Genomic DNA, 24,461 nt, shown 5'->3' with positions numbered 1-24,461 from the left:
GTCTTATGATGTCTTTAGATTCCACTTGCCAAATTCTAGTTTTTAAGGAGTTAGTTTCTTCCTTTAGATTTTGTATCTCTTTTTTCTCTAATTGGTTAAATTTATTTTCAGAATTTTTCTTGTATTTCCCTAATTTTTTTTGTAGGTTAAAGTCTTAGAGGGGAGAGGTGATGGGAGGTGACTAGGGAGAGGTGGTGGGAGTAGATGGGAATAAAGATGAAGAAGTTAGCATGTATTAGTGATACATATTCTTCTATTACTGGGGGGGGGGGGTGGAATTGATTCTGCTATTGACTTAATGGAATGAAAGCAGGGAACTGAAACCCATGAGAGAACATCTTCCTCTAGAAGTAGGAGTCTTAGACACTTAGACATGTGCCCTAAATTTGGCTTGATAGTGGAGGAGAGAATATGAAGACTTGGAAAAGTCACTGTAAAGACTTTGATAGGGAGTCATTAAGGGCAGAGTAGAAGGATTGGCCAGCATAGTAAGGGACTAATTGGAGTTAGGTCCTATCAGACTGAATCCTTCTAGTTTGGGCATTCAGAGGGATCTATAATTCTTTACCACAACATTGATGGTCACTCAGTTAACCTTTCCATCTTTATCTGTGACATATCATGTTTGTGTCCCTCCCCGCTTTAGCCAAACTAACCAAGGCATTGTTTCCCAAATGTCCCTTTCTGAATCCCACACCCAGGTCAGTCACAGAATCACAGATTTAGAGCTGGAAGGAAACTTGGAGTACACACAGTCCAACCCCAACATTCATTTTACAGATGAGGTCATTGAAGGCTAAAGTTCTAAAATATCAGTCACAATTTAAATCGTGGCTTTCTTAACTCTAAGACAAAGGTCTAGCTTATGAACTACACTTTTACTCCATGCTATGCCTTTCATTTGTAGTATTCTCCTTCCCCACCTGTTAGACTCTTGAAATCTTGCAAGAACCAATTCACATACTTAACTACTCCATGAAGCTATCACTTGTCAATAATAAATTCTCCTGTGTCTGATATCAAGGAATTTTGTGCCAGCCTAGAACTTACGTATTAATTTATAATACTGATTCATGCTATTTCTTAGTACAGTCCCTAAGACATAATAATAAAGGTTTATGGACTGATATTTATGCATTTATGGAGGAATTTCTGGCTTGCCTTCCCAACAAGAAGGAAATGTAATTTCCATTAGAGCTCAACCAGTCTAATACTGCCTGTATCTCTATCATCACTTAATACAGAGCTTTGTGCATCTTCAATGTCAAATAAATGCTTCTTGAATGAATGAGTGAAAGAGCTCAGGATGCATACTTTGACATTTGAGAGAAGTATGGAATCTCAGGGGCATAAAGGATCTTTGTAGTTGCCCAAGACTACCTGAACCTGAATTGGAATCCCATTTCAACATTCCTAACAAATGGTCATCCAGACTCTGCTTGAAGACCTCCGAGGATGGGGAGCCCACCACCTTTCAAAGAAGCCCATGACACTCTAGGGCAATTCTAACTGGTCAGAAGTTTCTCCTTTCTTCCAGCTTCAGTTGTCTCCCTTACATCTTTCACAGATTGCTCCTGGTTTTGCCCTGGGGGGCTGAGCAGAAAAAAGCTAATCTCTCTTCCACATGACACCATCAATACAATACTGTTAACTTTCTACTAGTTCCTCTTCACTCTTCTTATCTTAACAATAATTTATGCCTTACTGCTTGTTATTGGGATGAACCTATCAGATTGTATAATATGACATTTGCCACCAGTGTGAGTTTCCATGATTCTCTTGGCCCAAACACATCTCTCTGCTTCTTTCCATTTTTTGTTTTGTCAAGAGCACCACCATTTCTTTTTTTGTTGACACATTTTCACTCTTATAAACTCTCTCTGTTATTTGATCTTTTTTAACACACTGGTGAAATAGAACTTTGGTGACATGGGAAGATAAACCATTCACAAATCAGGTCAACAAGGAGACATTCTGACTTTGAGACAAGAAGGTGAAGATGTCTCAGTTCAGTCCCCCAGGCCTGGGCTGCCTAAAAACGTGTGGTGACTTACTGCACTCCAAAAGGCCTTCCAGGCCTGAAAGTAGGGCCTTCATGCGATGTGTGTAAGAGGCCAGTCTTATAGCAGAAAGCATACTCTTATGAGAGAGCAAGAAGTAATGGAAAGGCCGCAGCTTGGGGAGCCTCAGGGTCTCATTTTGAATATCAGCTCGGTCATGTTCCACCTGGGTGAGGTTGAGTAATTCCCTTACCCTCTCTAGGTCTCAGTTTCCAAGTTCTTCATAGCAAAGATACTTATTGGAAAAGGAATATCCCAAGGTCCCTCTTTTACCCCTATCCATTCCTGGGTACAGAGAAATGGAGTTGACTCTTTAATACTTCACTGTCACCAAGGTGAAGGGGCCTTGTCAGTTCCAGATGACATCGAGCAAAGCAGGAGACCATAAACCTGCTTGTGGGACATCCAGCACCCATGAGTCAAGGCATCACTACCCTGCCTAGACTGTGACGTGGAAGAAATCAATAAGGGACTAGTAAAATGACTTAAGCTGCTCAAAGTGGATCTGGTCATCTAGATTAGGCCTTGGGCCCCTCCCCCATCCATAGCTGTCTTCTCCAAAGCAGAAATTCATCCAGTAGTCACCTCTGACTGAGGAAATCAGAAGCTCATACTTATGTACCCTAAGGTACATGGCCTACTGATAGACCCTTCAGACCCCTGAGCTTTCACATCTCCCTCTGCTTTGTCTTTAGGACTTCCAGGTATTTCCATATACCCTACAATCAAACTTGTTATTTCCCTAATCTGTGTATAAATTCTTTGAGGCAGGAAATGTCCAGCCCTTACTATCTGTATATCCAGCACAGTGTTTGGCACATAATAGGTGTTTTTTTTTGGTTTGTTTTTTTGTTTTTTAAATGCTTGTTCAATTGAATTCAATTGCTGGTAGAGGGAATAACTACACCAGCAAAATTATAGATCTTTTGAAATATTGATATAAATTGTTATTATCATTTAGGCTTAATAATGTCTACTGGCCAAGAGTGGAGACAGCAAAGAAGATTTGCCTTAATGACGTTGAGGAACTTTGGTTTGGGAAAGAAGAGCCTGGAAGATCGCATCTGGGAAGAGTCCAAATATCTCATTGAAGCTATCAGGGAACAAAAAGGTAAGTACTGGTCAGGCAGAGGTATTTTCAATTGCTTCTAATTGTCCTTTTGTCCAAGTGATAATTAAAGATCTGTAACTGTGGATGGGAGGAATAGGGAAAGGAGGTCATCCCTAGACTAGAAGACACACAAAATGTTCCACCTTCCAGCCCCTGGGAAGGTCTTTGAAGACCCAACATTGTCCTCTAGAAAGAAATGAGGCAATAAGCAAAGAAAGGAATCCCTTGATGGCCCATTCTCTTGAATGCCATCATAATTATTTTCTGTCATCAACACATAGACCCTACATGCCTCAATTCTTAAAATGCCACACATGCAGTCCTGCCTTGGCTGACCAGTCTAGGAAATCCCTACACACATGAAAGTACACATACCCCAGCCTCTATTCTTTCATGCTGCTCTTCTCTAACTCTTTTTTCTTCCTAATTATCCTTCTTCCTTTCTGCTCACTGAATCATCTATTTCTTTTTGGTGCCTTCCCGCTCATTCTTATCTTTCTTCTTGTCTCTTCCATCTTGCTCTCCTCTTTCTACTCATTAGAACACACACACACACACACACACACACACACACACACACTCACATATACACACACATGTCTACATATTGTCATCTCCATTTTTTAAAATCTTGATTTTTTTTCAACTAATCATTTATTTTCTTTCCTTCATTTTATTCCTCACACTGGGAAAAACAAAACCCTAGTAACAAATATAGTCAGGCAAAAAAAAAATTCTTACGTTGCCCATGCCCAATGACATATATGTCATTGTGTAACCTAAGTCCACAATCTGTCTGTCAGGAAGTGGGTAGCAGGTGCCATTGCTGGTCCTCTGGAATTGTGGTTGGTATTGCATCGATCCAGGTCCTTAAGCTCATCTAAATTATCTTTCTATTCACAATTTTGTTATTGTAGACATTCATTCTTCAACTCTTTCTCCTATTTCTATGCTGCTTCTTTTTCCTTTTCCCATCCTTCTCCACTTTCTTTCTCTTCCTCTTCTGCTGTTTCCTCTTATTATCATAGGATTAGGATAAGGATGAATCTTGGATCCCATCAATCCAAACCTCCCTCCCACTATGCAAATGAGAAAATTGAGGAGTGGGGCAGTTAAATGACTTGTCCAAAGTCACTCACTCAGTCAACAAATATTTAGCAAGTACCTACTATATTCCAGGCACTAGACTAAATCTTGGGGATATAGAAAGGAAAAAAGAGAGTCTCTGTCCTCAAAGAGCTCCTAGTCTAAGAGAGGAGACAACATGCAAACAACTATGTGCAAACACTCTAAAAAACAGGAGAAACTGGAAATAATCAATAGTGGAAAGACACTAGAACTAAGGTCACCCAGTTAGTAAATGTCAGAGGTAGTTGGGATCTTCCTGGCTCCAGGTCTAGTACTTTACACACTTCCTTATACTGGCTACCTTCATTATTCACCTTTTCATATCTTTTCCTTTCATTCCAGAATCTCCAGTTGTAATTTCAGCTCTACTACTCATATGCATCCAAGTAGCCCACAAGTATACATAGTTATGGGTATTGGTATACGGTATATGCAAACATATATCATCTATGGACACATATGCACATATATGCCCATGATCATTACACAGATGGGAACACCTTTCTCATCCTATGCACATGATATATCAGATACAGAATCAAAGATAGAGGCTAAAAGGGCCTTCAGAGGTCATCTAATCCAACCCCCTTATTTTATTGATAAATACAAAGGAGGCAAAGACAGATAAAGTAACTTGCCAAAAGCCACAGGTAACCAATGTTGAAGGAAAATCTGCCAATTAAATCCCAAGTCTTGGTTAAACATTAAAAAAGTGGGTGTATTCTTTTCTTTTTTCTCACATCTATTTAAGCAGTAGCTGGTTATGGACAATAATAAGAAAGCAGGAAGGGGAAGAGAGGGGAGGTGAGGAAATATTGTTTAAGAGAAAAAGGTAGAAAGCTCTGCTGGGTTCCTTTAAAGAACATGAGTGAAATGAAGAGTTATCTGTCCCCTTTCTCTTCCATTCAACAGGACAGCCCTTTGACCCCCACTTTCAGATCAACAATGCTGTTTCCAATATCATCTGCTCTATAACTTTTGGGCATCGCTTTGAGTACCATGATTCTCAGTTTCAGGAGCTGCTAAAGAGTTTGGATGATGTTATAGTGCTTGAAATCAGATGGGAGTGTCAGGTAACAGACCACCCCTTGCTGGACAGGGTGGGCTCAGTCTCAATTTGGCCTGTACTTCCTCCATGGGAAAAGAAACATGAAAAGAAGCATGGCTGTAAGACGTGGGCAGGAGCTGAGTCAGCTTGTGTGTGAGTTCCTCTAGGCAGTAAAAGGGACTGAAAAGAGGAAAGGAATGAAACAAGATTTTTATAGACAATGACATGGAAGAACATGCCTGGGGGACCCAAGCTTTTCCAGAACACTGTGATCTTCAAATAACAGGAAACACATTTATATACAGTTTTTAAGTTTTTCTAAGATCTTTACCAAGGTTAACAATTAACAAGCATTTATTAAGCACCTACTGTGTGCCAAGTACTGTGCTTGGGGATGAAGATACAATGACAAAAATGAGGGTCCCTGACCTTACATGGTTTGTATTCTTCTGGAGGAGACAACATGCCCTCAAGTAAGCGTATATGCAAATTAATAAATACAGTGGGAAAAGTTTTGGTATTGGCTGCATTGGAAGCCAGGAGGACCAGGAAAGTCTTCATGGAGAAAATGTCTCCTGAGCAGAGTTTGGGAGAAACCAGGAATGTTATCCTCACCTCTGCAGGGGAGATAGGAGACAGAAAGAGAGAGAGAGAGAGAGAGAGAGAGAGAGAGAGAGAGAGAGAGAGAGACAGCAAGAAAGTAAGGGAGGGAGGAAGGGAGGTTCAGAGGTAGAGAAAAGAAACAGACAGCTAGAGAAACAGAATGAGAGATAAAGATAAAATAGACACAATCAGAGTGACACGAATAATTTAAGGGCTTAAATTTATGATTTGTAAACATATATTAGCTCCCACCTAGCACCTTTGCACTGGCTGTTCCTCATGCCTGGAATGCTCTCACTTCTCACCTCCACCTCTTGGCTTCCTTCAAGTATTGGTTCAAATTTCACCTCCTACTGCAGGATGTCTTTCTCAGTCCCTCCATCTGTCAGCACCCTCCCCTCTGAGATTGCCTTTCAACCACTCCGTATATATCTTGCATTTATGGGTATCTCTCCCATTACAATGTGAGCTACTTGAGGACAGAGACTTGCATTTCCCCCTTTCTTTGTATGCCCAACACTTAGCACAGTGTCTGGCACATACTAAGTACTTATTAAATGCTTGTTGATTGACTGATTTATTTAGATCCTCACAATGACCCTTTGAGATAGTTGCTATTATTATCCCCATTTTACAGATAAGAAAAGTGAGGCTGAGAGAAATTAATGACTTGTCCCACAGTTAATAAGTGTATGAGACAGAATTCTAACTGAGGTCTTCCTGAGACTTACTCTAGCACTCCATCTGGCATCATGAGCCACTGGCTCATGATTTCACTTAACTCCTCAGGAGTCTGGCTATGGAAGAAAATGAAGGGAAAGCATGAATAACATTGGGTCTCATTGTGTCAAGAGGAACAAAATGGAAATTCAAGGGAAAGAAAATCTGTGGGACTAACAGGGAAATACAGACACAAGTGCTATCAATTGTTCCAGGAAGAATTTCTCCCCTTCTTCTTTGAAGGTTGTGAGGTTGCCTATATTGGTGACATCTTTAAAGAGTTACTAGGTGCATCAAGACATGGCCAAGGGGCCGATGTATGAGACAAAGATGGTTAGATGCCAGCCTGGGTGTTAGGAGAGCAACAGTATAGGAAGATAAACAGTGGTTACAGGAAGGACAGACTTCAGTAGTGGTTAGATACGGAATTATGGTAAATTCCATGACACACAAAAAAATGGTCACTAACCCTGGCCTGACTTAGAGTGAGGGAGATGGAGAGACAGGGTAGCCTAACAGGAGCTGATACTCATCTCTCCTCCCTCTACCCCCTTTTACATTATTTAGCTCTTCAATATGTTTCCTTGGATAATGAAATTCCTGCCAGGATCTCACCAGAAGTTCTTTAGAGAATGGAAGAAGCTACAGTCTTTTGTAAAAGGTGTGATCAAACAACACAAGGAAGACCTGAACCCAGAGGAGACCCTGGACTTCATTGATGCTTACCTGAAGGAGCTGTCCAAGGTAATTGAAACAACACCAAAAATTATCATTGTATGTTTAAAATTTTAAAAAAGCGCAGAGTTGGGGAAATAAGTGTGTTAAAATATTCCAAACTTTATATCTGCCTCATAATGCAAATATCTTTCCTCAATGAGAACGCTGGTGGTAAAATCTATATGTAATGGAGTTTGCTAGTGGAGAGCTAATTATTTTTATTTACAAGTGGAAAGTGCCATAGGACTCATTGAGTTCCACCCTTTGATTTTACAAGAAGGAAACTGAGGCATAGAGGGGTTCATTTATTTTCTCCAGTCACACAGCTATTAGGAGTCTGAGGTTGTATTTGAAGGCAGCTCTTTCTGTCTCCAAGTCCAATGTCCTTTTCATTAAAAACTACTTTGATTGGGATTAAGTCTTGGCCTTGATATTTCATCCCTATGAATTCATTTCTCTGCACCTCATTTTTATCATCTGTGAAATTAAGACATTCTATCTACCCCTTATCTTATGCAGAACTATTGCATATACATTCTTTGTAAATCTCATAACACTATAAAAATAAGTTAAATTATCAATCTTATATACACAATCAAAATATAACCACCTTTAGAAATTTGTGTAGCAGTCAAACATGTGGACAGCATTGTGCCCATATGACTCCTGAGTACTGTAGAATCACACTAAAATATAATTTAGACACATTTTAAAAAATAAATAAAAATGCATTAGAATATAGATAATGTAAGTCAATATGTAGCCCTCAGAGATCCTGACACATGGTTTAGTGGCCCCATTTTATTTTGAGTTTGACACCATTGAAGTTCCTTTCCAACTTCATGATTTTGAGATTATGTCCTGTATAGCTCAAGAATGCTGGACCTCTATTTGAATTCCATATCATGAACTCATTAGTCAAGTTTACCTGGGCATAATAATACCTTCTGTCTCACAGGGTGGTTGTGTGGATCAAATGAAAATCTATTTATAAAACCCTTCTCACAGTGTTTGGCACATGGTAGGTGCTATATTAAAATACTAGCTATTATTATTCTCCATTTTACAACCAGTTTTATTCCTGTCAGAAGAAGAAATATCAGCAGCTACTAACATGCATGTGAATAGTTCTTTAGTAGAAGGAAAATAAAAGTAATGAGAATGATAATAAGGAGAAGGAAGAGAAAGACAAGATAAAGGAGGTGGAAGCAGAGGGGAAGGATAAAGGATGAGAAAGAGAGTGAGAGACAGTGAAGGAGGAGGAGAGAGAAAAGGAGAAGAAAAATAGAAAGACAAGGAAAAGGAGAAAGAATTCAATACAAACAAATACAGATGCAAATTCAATACAAGCTTCTATGATTCTAGTACACTAGGAACCTCTACCCAGCACGTATCCTGGGTAGATGATAAAAAAAATTCTTAGTTTCATAATCATCTTCCAAAAAGCTGACCTCCATGTCCATTCCTTTTTATGTGTGGCACTGGAGGGGGAGTTGGAAAGGGGGTGGGGGGTGGATGCACACAGGACTGAGCAGTGGCATGATGTAGTAAAGATCAATAGATTTTGGTCAGGGGCCAGGATTCATGAGCCAGTTCTGTGACTCTCGGCAATTAGCCCATGGTCTCTGAGCTTCAGTTTTCTCACATGTAAAACAAAGATCCTACCTGCCTGCATGGGTTTAGTGAGGAAAATATTCACAGTAAGCCACACAACACAACAGAAATAGAAACTCTCACAAGGGGAACCAAGATGGTGGAGAAAAAGCAGGAAGTTACCTAAGCTTTCTCAAGTATCCCTAGAAATACCTTTACATCAAGCAACAAAATAAATTATCAATTGACAGAATCCACAAAAGAAAGATTTAAACAACTTTCCAGGCCAAAATAATTTAGAAGCACTGCAGGACAGCCCTACCTCACTTGGGTAAAATGGGAGAACAGTACAGTGCAGGCAGTGTAAGGGCAAGCCTAGACCCAGCACAGATCAACAACCCAGTTCAGTAGTTCAGTAGCACAGCAGACAAGCTGTGAGGCCTGTAGACAGGATGCCACAGGTGAGTTTCCAGCCCCTGAAGTCAGGTGCAACAGATATTAATAGGGCAAGTCATTCCAGCACAGCAGAAGACAAGACAGCCCAGGAGCCCCCATACGATAGGCAAGCCCTACAGCAAGCCAACAACCAGGTCCCAGCTCTCCAGCACAAGAAGCTTGGGACAGTGCCCTCTGTGACCCAGGCGTAGAGCTCAACTTTAAATACTACATAATAGGCTGGAAAGGAGCAGAAAAATGTCTGACCATAGAAAGCTACAATGATGACAGGGAAGATCAAAAAGCAAACTCAGAAGAGGACAAAAATGTCAAAACACTGATGTGAAGAAACAATTCTATAATGAAAGAGTTACAATCAGGATTACACAGCATTTAGTGACTTCTACTTTAAATGATCAGAGGGCTTGGAATATAATATTCTGGAATGCAAAGGACCTCGTATTACAACAAAGAATCAACTACCCAGCAAAACAGAGCATAATCTTTCAAAAGAAAAAAAGTGGACATTCAGTGAAAGAGGGGACTTTCAAATGTTCCTGATGAAATGACCAGAGTAAAACAGAAAATTTGATTTTCAAATACAAGATTCAAGAAAAGCACAAAAAGGTAAACAAGAAAGAAAAGAAAAGTTATTCAATAAAGTTAAACAGCTTACATCCCTACATGGGAAGACAATGCTTGTAACTCTTAAGAACTGTATCACTATAAAGCAGTCAGGAGTATATATAGACAGAGAGTGTGGGTTGAAGTTGATTTTGATAAGGCAGTATTAAAAAAAACTTATGGGGTAAAAAAGAGAATTGCACTAGGAGAAGAGGGAAGAGAGAGGCAGAATAGGGCAAATTATATCACATGAAAAGGTGCAAAAGACTGATTACAGTGGAGGGAATATAGGAATGGGGGGACATTGTTTGAACCTTACTCTCATCTGATTTGGCTCAAAGAGGGAATAACATACACACTCTGTTGGGTATAAAAATCTATCTTACCCTATAGGAGGGGAGTGGAACAAGAAAAGGCAGTACTGATAGAAGGGGGTCAGATTGAGGAAAGTGGTGGGCAGAAGCAAAACACTGGTGAGGAGGGAAAGGGTGGAAGGAGAGGGAAAGAAAAGTATAAGCAGGGGGAAAATAGGATGGAGGAAATATATAGTTAGTAATCATAATTGTGAAAGGGAATAGGATGAACTTTCGCATAAAACAGAAGCAGATAACAAAATGGATTAAAAACCAAAATCCTACAATGTTATTTATAAGAAATACATCTGAAGCATACACACACACACACACAAAGTAAATATAAAATGCTGAAGAATATATTCTGCTTCAGCTGAATTTAAAAAAAATAGGAGTAGCAATCATCATCTGAAACAAAGCAAAAGCAAAAAATAGATCAAATTAAAGAGACAAGGAAGGAAACAACATCCTGCCAAAAAAAAAGGTACCATAGAAAATGAAGTAATGTCAATACTAAAAGGTCTGTACCAAATTGTATCACATCTAATTTTTTTTAAATGAGAAGTTAAGTAAGTTGTAAAATTAAATGGATAATAAAACTATAGTAATGAAGAACCTCAACTTTTCCCTCTCCGAACCAGAAATATGTAACCAAGAAAGAAGTTAATGAGGTGAATAGCACTTTAGAAAAGTTAGACTTAATAGATTTCTGGAGAAAACTGAATAGGGATAGAAAAGAATATGTTTTTTTTTCTTTTTCTCAGCTGTTCATAGCATCTATACAAAAGTTGACCATGTATCAGGGCATAAAAGTCTTATAATGAAATGCAGAAAAGTAGAAATATTAAATGCATCCTTTTCAGAATGTGATGCAATAAAAATTATATATTTTAAAGGGTCATGGAAAGACAGATTAAAAATTAATTGGAAACTAAATAATCTAATTTTAAAGAATGGGGGGATCAAAGAACAAATCATAGAAACAATCATTAATTTCAGGGGCAGAGTCAAGATGGTATGAGGGAAAGCAGTGACTTGCTTGAGCTCTCCCCCAAACCCTTCCAAATACCTGCAAAAAACGACTCTAAACAAATTCTAAAGCACCAGAACCCACAAAAAGACAGAGTGAAACAGATTTCCAGCCCAAGATAACCTGGATGGTTGATCAGAAAGGGATATCACACCGGGCTGGAGAGGAGCGCAGTTCGGCATGGTTGTGCAGGCCTGGAGCAGGTCTCAGAGAACTGAATTCCCAGCAGCTGTGGCAGTTTCCAGATTTCTCAACTGATGAACACCAAAGACAACTTAGAAGGTCAGTGGGAAAAGTCTGTGACTGCGGTGAGAGTTAGAAACTAGGTCTCAGTAACAAGTCCCAAGCACTGGCCGCAGCTGCCTCCTGAGCTTCCCTCCCACAGACTGAGGTGTAATTGAGTGGCTGATCAGAGAGAGATTGCAGGGATCTCTTTGCCAGTGCTGAGGCAGGAACCTCTTGCTTTGCCTGTGCTTAGATCTGAGTCACAATTCTGAGGGGTGGTCCTGGGGTGAGGAGGAGCGCTGGCATGGTGGAGCTTGTTGTGGTGGTAGAGAGCAAACAACTCGCCCCTTATAATACCTCCTTGGAAGAACTGAAAATTTACAGGTCCCTAGAAGTATCTCTGAAAACAACTGTACAAGTGCCTGAAGCTTGGGACAGTATATACTCCACATTGGAAGTAGACTCTTGGGGGTGGAGCCAAGATGGTAGAGGAAAAGCAGTGACTTGCTAGAGCTCTCCCCCAAAGCCCTCCAAATACCTACAAAAAGTGACTCTAAACAAATTCTAAAGCAGCAGAACCCACAAAAAAAACAGAGTAAAACAAATTTCCAGCCCAAGACAACCTGGATGGCTGATAGGAAAGGTATATCATGCCATGGGGGGAGAGGAGTGCAGTTTGGTGTGGGCACGCATGCCACAGTGACCATGGAGCAGGCTTCAGAGGACTGGATGATGGGCAGCTGTGGCAGTTTCCAGACTTCTCAACCCATGAATGCCAAAGACAACTTAGAAGGTCAGTGGGAAAAGTCTGTTACTGCAGTGAGAGAAGAAGCTAGATCTCAGCTGCCCCAAGGGCAGCGGCTGGCTTCTGAGCTTTTGGCCCACAGTCTGAGGGGGAATCGAGTGGCTGATCAGAGGGGGATTGCAACGATCTCTTTTCCAGGGCTGAGGCAGGAATCTCTTGCTTTGCCCATGCTTGGATCTGGGTAACAGTTCTGAGGGGCGGTCCTGGGGTGAGGAGGAATGCTGGCGTGGTGGAGCTTGTAGTGGCTGTGGAGAGAAAACACCTCACCCCTTATCATAGCACCTTGGAAGAACTGACAGTTTTCAGGTCCCTAGAAGTATCTCTGAAAACAGCTGTACAAACCCCCAAAGTTTGGGACAGTACAGTCTCCACATTGGAAACAGACTCTTACCTCAACAAAGAGTTTAAAACTCAAGTAATTGGTGGAGATCATGAGCAAGCAGCACAAAAAGAGTCAGACTATATTATCTTACTTTGGTGACAATGAAGATCAAAACATACAACCAGAAGAAGAAAACAAAGTCAAAGTTCCTACATCCAAAACTTTCAAGAAAAATGTGAATCAGTTCCAGGCCTTGGAAGAGTTCATAAGGGATTTTGAGAAGCAAGTAAGAGAAGTAGAGGAAAACCTGGGAAGAGAAATGAGAGTGATGCAAGAAAATCATGAAAAGCAAGTTAACAGCTTGCTAAAGGAGACCCAAAAAAATACTGAAGAAAATAACACCTTAAAAAATAGCCTAACCCAAAGGGCAAAAGAGGTCCAAAAAGCCAATGAAGAGAAGAATGCCCTAAAGAGCAAAATTGGATAAATGGAAAAGGAAGTCCAAAAGATTACTGAAGAAAATACTACCTTAAAAATTAGAATAGAGCAATTGGAAGCTAGTGACTTTATGAGAAATCAAGACACTGTAAAACAAATCCAGAAGAATGAAAAATTATAAAACAATGTGATATATCTCATTGGAAAAACAACTGACCTACAAAATAGATCCAGGAGAGAGAATTTAAAAATTATTGGACTGTCTGAAAGCCATGATCAAAAAGAGAGCCTAGACATCATCTTTCAAGAAATGATCAAGGAAAACTGCCCTGATATTTTAGAACCAGAGGGCAAAATAGAAATTGAAAGAATCTACCGATCTCCTCCTGAAAGAGATCCCCAAAGGAAAACTCCTAGGAATATTGTAGGCACATTCCAGAGTTCCCAGGTCAAGGAGAAAATATTACAAGCAGCCAGAAAGAAACAATTCAAATATTGTGGAAATACAATCAGGAAAACACAAGATTTAACTGCTTCTGCATTAAGGGACCGCAGGGCATGGAATGTAATATTCCGGGGGCCAAAGGAGATAGGATTACAACCAAGAATCACCTACCCAGCAAAACTGAGTATAATCCTTCAGGGGGAAAAATGGTCATTCAGTGAAACAGAGGACTTTCAAGCATTCTTGATGAAAAGACCAGAGCTGAATAGAAAATTTGACTTTCCAATACAAGACTCAAGTGGAACATGAAGAGGTAAACAGGAAAGAGAAATCTTAAGAGACTTATTAAGGTTGAACTGTTTACATTCCTGCATGGAAAGATGATATTTGTAACTCATGAGACCTTTGTCAGTATTAGGGTAGTTGGAGGGGAAAAAATTATATGTAGATACATAGATAGATAGATAGATAGATAGATAGATAGATAGATAGATAGATAGGTAGGTAGATAGATAGAGAGAGAGAGAGCACAGGGTGAATTGAAGATGATGTGGTCATATCTGGAGAATAAAATTAAAGGGTGAGAGAGGATTATAATAGGAGGAAAAAGGGACAGGTAGAATAGGATAAATTAAATCACAAAAAACCAGAAAAGAAAAGGCTCTTACAAAGGAGGGGAAACAGGGAAGGTGAGAGGGAATGAGTGAATCTTATTGTCATAGGATTTGACTAAAGGAGAGAATAACATATACACTCAATTGGAAATCTGTCTTACTCTACAGGAAAATAGGGGGGAAGGGGACAAGAGAGTAGTGGGATGATAGAGAGGAAGGAAGACTGGGAAAAGGGGCAATCAGAAGCAAATACTTCTGAGGAGGGACAGGGTCAAAAGAAAGAATAGAATAAATGGGGGACAGGATAGGATTAAGGTAAATAGAGTTAGTTTTTCACAACATGTCTATTATGGAAGTATTTTGCATAACTGCATATGTATAACATATATTGAGTTGCTTGCCTTTTCAATGAGGGTGAGTGGGGAGGGAGGAAGGGAGAAAATTTGGAACCAAAAGTTTTAAAAACACATGTTTAAAAAAAATGTTTTCACATGCAACTGGGAAATAAGAAATACAGGAAATGGGTTACAGAAATCTATCCTGCCCTACAGGAAAATAGAAGGGGAAGGGGATAAGAGAAGGTGGGGAGAGATAGAAGGGAAGGCAGACTAGGGGAAGGGGTAATCAGAATGCATGCCATCTGGAGGTGGGGGAGGGGTGAGATGGGGTGAAAATTTGAAACTCAAAATCTTGTGGAAGGAAATGTTGAAAATTAAAAATAAATAAATTTTAAAAAGAAACAATCATTAATTTCAACAAAGAAAATGATGACAATGAGACAACACACAAAAATTTATGAAATGCAATCAAGGCAGTACTTAGAAGAGAATTTATATCTCTAATTGCTTAAAGATCAATGAATTGGGCATGCAACTAAAAAAGCTAGCCAAAGATTAAATTTGAAACCCCCACATAACACCAAACTGAAAATCTTCAAAATCAAAGGAGAGATCAATAAAATTGAAAGTAAGAAAACTGATAAATAAAACTAAGAGTTGGTTTTATGAAAAAGAAAATAAATGAGCCATTGGTTGACTTGATTAAAAAAAAAAAGAAAGAAGAAAACCAATTACCAGTATCAAAAATAAAAATTGTAAATTTATCACCAATGATAAGGAAATTAAAGCAATAATTATGAGCTATTTTGCCTAATTGTATGTCAATAAATCTGACAATATCAGTGAAATAGATAAATATTGACAAAAGTATAAATTTTCTAGATTAAAAGAAGATGAAATAAAATTCTTAAATAACCTCATTTTAGAAAAACAAATTGAACAATCATTGAATTCCCTAAAAACAAAAACAAAACAAGGTCCAGATGAATTTCCAACTGAATTCTACCAAAGAACAGTTGAAGAAGAATTAATTGCGATACCGTACAAACTATTCAGGAAAATAGGCGGAGTCCTATCAAATTCTTTTCATAACACAAATATTGTACTGATACCAGGAAGAGTCAAAACAGAGAAAGAAAACTATAGGCCAATTTGCTTAATGAATATTGATGCAAAAATTTTAGATAAAATAGTAGCAAGGAGATTGTATCAACTTATCACAAAGATCATACACTATGACCAGGTGGGCTGATTCAATGTTAGGATAACTATCAGCATAATTGACCATGTCAATTAAAAAAAGGACAGAAATCATATAATTATTTCAGTAGAAGTAGAGCTTTTGAAAAAATCCAATATCCATTCCTGTAAAAACATAAAAAGCATAGGAATAAATGGAGCTTCCTTTAAAATGACAAGTAATATTTATCCAAAATCATCAACAAGCATTGTCTATAGTGGGAATAATCTAAAAGCTTTCCCAATATGATTAGGGGTGAAACAAGATGCCCATTATCACCACTCTTATTCAATATTGGATTAGAAATGTTAGCTTTAGCAATAAGAGATAAAAAAAGAAATTGAATGAATTAAAAATAGTCAATGAAGAAACAAAACTCACTCTGCAGATATGATGGTATGCTTAAAGAACTCTAGAAAATAAACTAAAAAAAACACTTGTAATAATTAACAAAATTACAAAATTGCAAGATATACAATAAACCCACATAGATCATCAACATTTCTACATATTACCAACAAAAACCAACAGTAATAGATAGAAAGAGAAATCCCATTTAAAATAACTCTAGTCAATAATAATTACTTGGGAGTCTACTTGAAAAAACAAACCCAGGAATTCTATGAATACATAAAAGGCTTTTCACACAATTAAAATCAGATCTAAACATTTGGGAAGATATTAATTGCTCATGTATAGGCCAAGTCAGTATAATAAAAAATGACAATTCTGCCTAAATTAATTAACTTACTCAGTACCATACCAAACTACCAAAAAAATTATAGAGCTAAAAAATATGACAACTAAATTCATTTGGAAAAATAAAAGGTCAAAGAATATCAAGGGAATTAATGAAAAAAAATGCAAAGGAAGGTGGCCTAGACATACCATATCTCAAAATATTTTATAAAGCATCAATAATCAAAACTGTCTCGTTCTGACTAAGACTTGAGTCATGGTTCAATGGAACTGATGTGGTACACAAGACAGAGTGGTAAATTACCATAGTAATCTAGTGTTTGATAAATCTAAAGACACTAGCTTGTGGGATAAGAACTCATTATTTGACAAAAACTTCTGGGAAAACTTGAAAATAGAAACTAGGTATAGACCAACATCTTACACTGTATACCAAGATATGGTCAAAATGGGCACATGATGTAGACAAAAAGATGATACCATAAGCAAATGAGAAGACCAAGGAATATTTTACCTGTCAGATCTATAGAGAAGGGAAGAATTTATGACCAAACAAGAGATAGAGAGTATTATGAGATATAAAACTGATGATCTTATTATATTAAATTAAAAAGATTTTGCAGAAAGAAAACCAATGCAACCAAGGTTAGAAGGAAAGCAGAAAGCTGGGAAACAATCCTCACAGCCAGTATCTCTGATAAAGGTCTCATTTCTCAAACATATAGAGAACTGAGAAAAATTGATAAGAATACAAGTCATTTTCCAATTGATGAATGGTCGAAGGTATGAATAAGCAGTCTTCAGATGAAGAAATCAAAGCTGTCTATAGTCATATGAAAAAGTGTGCTAAATCACTATTGATTAGATAAATGCAAATTAAAACAACTCTGAGGTACTACATCACACCTATCATATTAGCTAATATGAAAGAAAAGGCAAGCAATGAATGCTGTAGAGAATGGGGGAAAACTGATACACTAATGCACTGTTGGTGGAGTCGTAAACTGATCCATCCATTCTGGAGGGTACTTTGGAACTATGCCCAAAGGCTATCAATTTGTGCATGCCCTTTGATCCAGCAATACCACTAGTAGGTCTATATTGCAAAGAGATCGTAAAAAAAAGGGAAAAGGATGAACATGTACAAAAATATTTATAGCAGCTCTTTTTGTGGTGGAATTAGAATTGGAAATTGAGGCAATACTCCTCAACTGGGAAATGACTAAACAAGTTATGGTATGTGAATGTAATGGAAATCTATTGTGCTATAAGAAATGACAAGCAGGTGAATTTCAGAAAAGGCTGGAAAGACTTATGTGCATTGATGCAAAGTGAAGTGAGCAGAACCAGGAGAACATCACACACAGTATCAGCAAGACTGTGCGATGATTAACTGTGATTGACTTAGCTCTTCAAAGCAATTCAATGATCCAAGACAAGTCCAAAAGACTCATGATGGAAAATGGTTCACATTTGGAGAAAGAACTGATGAAATCTGAATGCAAATGAAAGCATACTATTTTCAATTTCTTTATTTTCTATTTCATGGTTTTCTTCCTTTTATTATTTCTTCTTTCACAATATGACTAATGAAAATGTGTTTTACATGAATGTACATATATAACCTATATCAAATTGCTTATCATCTTAGTGAGAGGGGAGGAAGGCAAGAAGAGGGAAAATTTGGAACTCAAAATTTTATATTAAAAAGAGAATGTTAAAATGGTCTTTACATGTAATTGGAAAAAATAATATTTCAAAGGAAAAAAAATAGAATTAGGAGCTCTCAATCTTAGGAGCAGTTACTGTATTCTTGAATACAGTATTGAATTCCTATTAAAGGGAAGCCCAGGATCTGCCATCTTGACCTTCCCAAGGCCCAATTTAGGGTACAGCTCCTCATGCTTGGAGACAGCCATAATTTTTTTTTGGATTAACCAACTAATCCTTGACTTTTTCATTTAAGGATAATATCCATTCTAGTTTCAATGAAGAACAATTAGTTGTCTGCACCCTGGACCTCTTCTTTGCTGGAACAGAGACAACTTCGACCACTCTGAGGTGGGCACTGCTATATATGGCCCTTTATCCAGAGATCCAAGGTACAGTAATAGCCCCAGGCTATGCACCCCTGTCCCAGTTATAGAGAGTTTGAAAGTTTGCCAAGCACTTTACATACATCATCTTTTTGTTTTAATTCTCATTGGAATAGAACAATGATTGCCAGTTTTTATAATCATGTGGAACCCTTTCTAACATCATTTCCTTCAGCTCCCTATATGATGGTAGTTGTGGCCAAGGGCAGTAGAATATAGAATTTGGAGTCAGGACGATGAAAGTTCAAATCCTGCCTCAGGTACTTACTAACCATATGATTCTGAGCTAATCACATAAATTCTCTCAACCTCTGAGTCCTCATTTATAAAATGGTGAGAATAATATCCCTTATCTCATAGGGTTGTAATGAGGATCAAACAAGTTGACAAAAATAAAGCACTTTGTAAGCCTTAAAGTGTTATATAAATACCAGATATTGTTTTAATATTGTTAATTATTATTTTAGTGCACTATAACTATTTTTATTGAAAAGATATGTGATAAAAAGTAATATTTTAAGATGTATTTGTATCCTATCAAATATGAAAAATCTCCACAGATTTCAAAATAGAAATACTTCAGTGAAGGATACATTATTAATTGAGTCTACAGAAGGTCCTAAGGTCTTTAGATTTGGAATCGGAAGGTATCTTAGAGGAGGTAAAGTCCAAAGCCCCTCATTTTACAAATGTGGAAACTGAGGCTGAGAGAAATTAAGTGTTTTCCTCAGGACCTCATAGGTAGAAGGATTCTGAGATGAGATTAAATGCAGATTATCCTGATTCCAAGCCCAGGGTTCATCTCCAGGAACCCCTATTTGCCTCTCCATCAAGAGATTCATTTTCTCAAAGGTAGGATCAAAAGTTATATTTCCTTGTCTGGTATACTGTGATATGTCTCAGATCTTCCTTAAGTTAAAGATCAGAATAAGGATTCACGGACCAAATATGGATTGGTAGATCCCTAGCGATAACTGCCTAGAGAAATCCACAGCTCTCAGTTTGGAAACACCTGGACCAGAAATATTTAGGTTCCACTTAAAGTACTACCCAGAATGGAATATCCCTTGTACCTATCTGAGACAATACTCCAAAGTAGTGTTCTTAGCATCCAATTAGCATCATGGAAACAAAATCAAGTACTTAAGTGCCTACTGTGTGCCAGGTACTGGAAATACAAGTACAAAGTACAAAGAATGAAGCAATGCTTCCCTCCTTGCAAGGATCTGGGGGTGACAGAAAACTCAATTAGAAGTCAGAAGTTTGTTTTCTAGTCCAGGCTTCTCATCTAAATAGTCATGAGATTTTGAGAAAAGCATTTCAGTCTGTAAATGAACATTTTTAAAGTACCTACTATGTGCTACACACAGCACTAAGTATTGTTGTTGTTAGTCCTTCATTCTCAAAGAGTAACATGGCATCAAGAAGGTGATGCCATGACTTGCGAGTGAATTGGATTTAAGTTAGGCAGGGCTGTGAAAAGTAGCCCGTCTAACTTTCTCCTCCCAAATCATGCGAATCCAGTGGCAAGATACAAATCAGAACAACTGGAGATGCACCCCACCCCCACCCTACCCCCTAAGTATTAGGAATACCAAGAAAGACCAAAAAAAATCCAACAACAACCAACTAGTCCCTGTTCTCATAGTCCACCATTAGACTATGATGACATGCGAATAGCTATGGATAAAAGAGATACAGACAGAATAAATAGGAGAAAAATCAGCAGAAGTAAGATAGTTCTCTGGTTCTCAGCTTTCATTCAAAACAGCATAGACTTAAGGGAGACATGATGGCAGCCTTCAAGTACTTGAAGTGCTCTTATATAAAAGAGGGATTCAGCTTATTCCATTTGGCCCTTGTGGGTAGAAGTCCTTGCAATGGGTAGAAGTTGCAGGATGCCAAATTTGGGCTTGAGGTGAGAAAAGTCTCCACAAAGATCTCCTCTAATGCCTTCCTGTGGTGTCAAAGTGACACTGGACCTCATAGTCTATGTCAGTGCAATAGATGGTTCTTGCAGGGTCTACCATGGTGGAAAGGCAAGCTCCTTGAGGGCACACTCTTTTATCCCCAGGGCTTAGCAAAGTGCCTAACACATAGTAGATGCTTACTAAGCATTTATTGAAGGGAATTGAAAGGCATAGAACATAGTCCTAAAAGTTGGGACATATATCCTGAAACCAAGCTTAAATAAGTACCAGGCAGCTCATCCCAGGAGGCTGAACACTGGGAGCTGAATTCCAAGGCCATAGCATTTCATGACACAAAGAATGATACAAAATGACCTTCAGCCCTCTGCAGTCAGCTCCTGCTTCTACAATGACCATGGCAGAATGATGAGAAATGGGTTAAGAATCACATTGGTGCTAAGAATCACATTGACAATAAGCATTAACTTAGTTATAAGCTACTCTAACATAGTTGTATTACATATTATTATACATTATACATTATATTTATTTTATTACATATTATTTACATTTTAATATTCAAATATATTATGGTTATAAGCTACTCTAAATGGGTGATCTGGTCATTGCCCACAAATATACCACTTTCTGAATTCATGAATTCTGAAATAATCTTATCTGATCTCAATCTATAGATATTCCACCTCTCCCTCTGCTTTCCTTGACTGCAAATCTCTGGACTCCTCAGTCATTTCCCTCCCTGGAAGTCACCCTTGCACTAGCCACATTCTCCTCCTTTTTCCATCTTGACCTGTTGCTGAACCAGTTCAATCTACACTTGTCCCATTATGGCATCATCTGTCTTGTCCTGTCAAGCATCAGGCTTGGATCACTTTCACCATCACTGGGCTGCAGTCTCACTCATGTGTTATTAAATTAAAATAAAGAAAATCACGAAACCAGATTGTGTACACTACAAATCTATCTTACATAATCTCAGAATTATAGTTGCAAGAAAATCCTTTTACATTTCCCTAATTAATTAATTTTCCTATTCACTGCAGCAGCTCTTCCAAATCTTCTCATTCCCTCTCATGGGAGTATGGTTCCGTCTCTACCAACACTTTCTGAGAAACTGACCTCATATTTTATTATAAATCATTATACACATATGAATGATTTTTTCTCCAATTGCATGTTGAAATGATTTTTAAATTTTTTAAAGTTTTGAGTTTCAAATTCTATCCCTCCCTCCCTCCTTCCTTCCTTCCCCTTCTTTCTTCCTGAGATGGTAAGCAATCAGATATAGGTTATGCATGTACACTCATATAAAACAGTTCCATATTAATCATTTTTACAAGAAGACTTGAATTAAAAAATGAAAGAAATAAAGAAAGTAAAAAATATCATGCTTCAGAGTATAATCAGACTATAGAAGATCTTTCCCTGGAGGCAGATAGTATGCTTCATCATTAGTCCCTTGGGATTTTCTTGGATCTTTGTATTGCCTAGAACAGCTAAGTCATTCATAGTTATTTATTGTACAATATTGCTGTTACTGTGTACAACTTCTCCTGGTTCTGCTCACTTCATTTGCATCAGTTCATTTTCCTACAAATCTTGAGACTATTCACCACAAGCTCCTTCTTATCCCCTACTCCCCATCTCACATGACCCAGATGCCTTCTGCCACTACTATCTCCTTCACCCCTATCTGACATGAAAAGGTGACCCTTCTCCTTGCCAAGGCCAGCTCCTCTAGATGCACAAGTGATCCCATTCCATCCCATTTTCTTTAGCAGATTGTCATATCTGTCTTTCTCACTCTCTCCTTTATCTCCAATCACTCCCCCAGTCAACTGACTGCTTCCTTATGGCCTATAAATATGCCCTGTCTTCTCCTATCTTGGAAAAAAAAATCAGTTGATCTATCTCTACTAACTATTGTCCCATATTGGTTCTCCCTTTTGGGGCTAAACTCCTCGAGAAAGCCATTTACAAGAGATGTGTCCACTTCCATTCATCTCACTCTTCTTGATTCTCTAGTCTCTTCCAATTTTATCATTCAACTGAAACCACTCTTTTCAAAATAACTAATGACCTTTTAACTGCCAAATAGAATGACTTTTTCTCAGTCTTCATCTACCTTTACCTCTCTTTCACATTGCCAATCACCTTTTTCTCCTGGGTTCCTTCTTCTCTCCAGATTTTCAGGACACTCTTTCCAAGTCCTCCTCCCATCTATCTGACCACTCCTTAGTCTCCTTTGCTAGATCTTAGTCTAGGTCACACATATACTTTCCACAGGGCTCTGTCCTGAGCCTTCTCTTCTCCCTCTATGCTATTTCACTTCATGATTTCCTCCACTCCTATGCATTCAATTATCATCTGTACGCTAAAAATTCTCAAGTCTATTTATCCAACCATAAGCTTTCGGCTGACCTCCACTCTCTCATCTCCAACTACCTATTGGAAATATCAAAATGCATGTCCTAGAGACATGTTAAACTTGATGCGTAAAAAGCAGAACACATTCTTTTCCCCTTAAACCCTCCTCCCCTCCTATCTTTGCTATTACTTACAGGCGATAAGGTCCTCCCAGTTCTTCAGTCTTGAAACCTAGGAGTCATTCTTAACTCTTCATTATCTCACCACCACCCCCCATTTAATCTGTTGCCAAGACCTGCTGATTTCCCTTTTGGAAGATCCCTTGAATACGTCCTCTCTTCTGACACTATCCTCACCCTGGTCCAGGCTGATATTTCCTCACACGTGGACTATTGCAACAGCCTGGGGTGGGTCTGCCTACTTTAAGTCTCTCCCCACTCCAATTCATCCTCATTCAATCACTGTTGAGTGATTTCCCTCATTCAATAAACTCCAATGTCACCCTATCACCTCCAGGATCAAATATAAAATGCTCTGTTTGGCATTCAAAGTCCTTAATAAGCTGGACCCCACCTATTTTCCCAGTCTCCTTATACCTTACTCCTTGAAACCTATTCTTTGATTCAGTGTCACTGGCCTCTTAGCTGTCCCACCAACAAGACCCTCCCTCTCTCTGCTATGGGTATTTTCTCTGGCTGTTCCCTTATTCCTGGAACACTTTACCTCCTTATCTTTGCCTCCTGGCTTTCTTGGTGTCCTTCAAGTCCCAGATGAAAGCTCATCTTTGACAAAAAAGCCTTTCCAAATCCACTTTAATCTTAGTGACTGCCCTCTGTGATTATCTCCAATTTATCCTGCAGGTGCTTTGTTTGCATGTTGTGTCCATCATTAGACTGTGAGCACCTTGAAGTAGGGACTGTCTTTTGTGTTTCTGTCTTCTCAGTGTTGAGTATAGTTCCTGACACACAGTAAGTGCTTAATAAATGCTTGCTGAATTGACTTGAAATACTTTGTTTGTGTCTGCATGATTCATCACAAATGCTTTGTCAGGGATAAGCTCACAGAGGGAGCCAAATTATCTTCTAAAATTACCAGCCTGTTCTTCAAAACTGCCTTCTACATCTGGTTGGCTTGGAAGTCAGAGATCATTGGATCCTAAACATAAATCTATATAAATAAATATAATATACATAAATAAATTTGAAGACATTAAAAACAGTCTAGTCTGACCTGATCCTTTTAGAGACAGGGAAAATGAGGCCACAAGAGGTTCAGTGACTTACCCATGGACACTCAGATAGCGAGGGGTAAAGCTGAAATTGGAATGCAGGTCTTCTGTCTCTAACTCTTTTATGCTCTCCATGGTACCACGTTCCTGGATGTCTTCCCAACAACACAAACTTCATTATTAGACATTAATCAGTCAAGTCTCCACATTTCTAGATCATGGGGATTAGAACCTTTGGTGAAGGATCAAGCCAAACTTTCATCCAACCACAGATGTGGCTGTGATTTTCCC

At 38.5% G+C, this 24,461-nt stretch overlaps 1 protein-coding gene across 1 annotated transcript in view; it reads left to right on the top strand.

Annotated features, from left to right (window-relative positions):
* The window catches only part of LOC114036314 (cytochrome P450 2J2-like), a 36,234-nt gene that overhangs the window by 4,083 nt on the left and 7,690 nt on the right, over positions 1-24,461 (top strand). Inside the window, exons 3-6 of the mRNA XM_027852772.1 lie at positions 3,022-3,171; positions 5,212-5,372; positions 7,238-7,414; positions 18,515-18,650. Coding sequence (XP_027708573.1) covers positions 3,022-3,171; positions 5,212-5,372; positions 7,238-7,414; positions 18,515-18,650 — 624 coding nt within the window. The remainder of the gene's footprint in view (positions 1-3,021; positions 3,172-5,211; positions 5,373-7,237; positions 7,415-18,514; positions 18,651-24,461) is intronic.

The sequence above is a fragment of the Vombatus ursinus genome, unplaced genomic scaffold (assembly GCF_900497805.2).
Source record: "Vombatus ursinus unplaced genomic scaffold, bare-nosed wombat genome assembly UNPS02009824.1, whole genome shotgun sequence".
Lineage (NCBI taxonomy): Eukaryota > Metazoa > Chordata > Mammalia > Diprotodontia > Vombatidae > Vombatus > Vombatus ursinus.
Note: the sequence above shows the minus strand (reverse complement) of the source record. Positions and strands in the feature narration are given on the sequence as shown.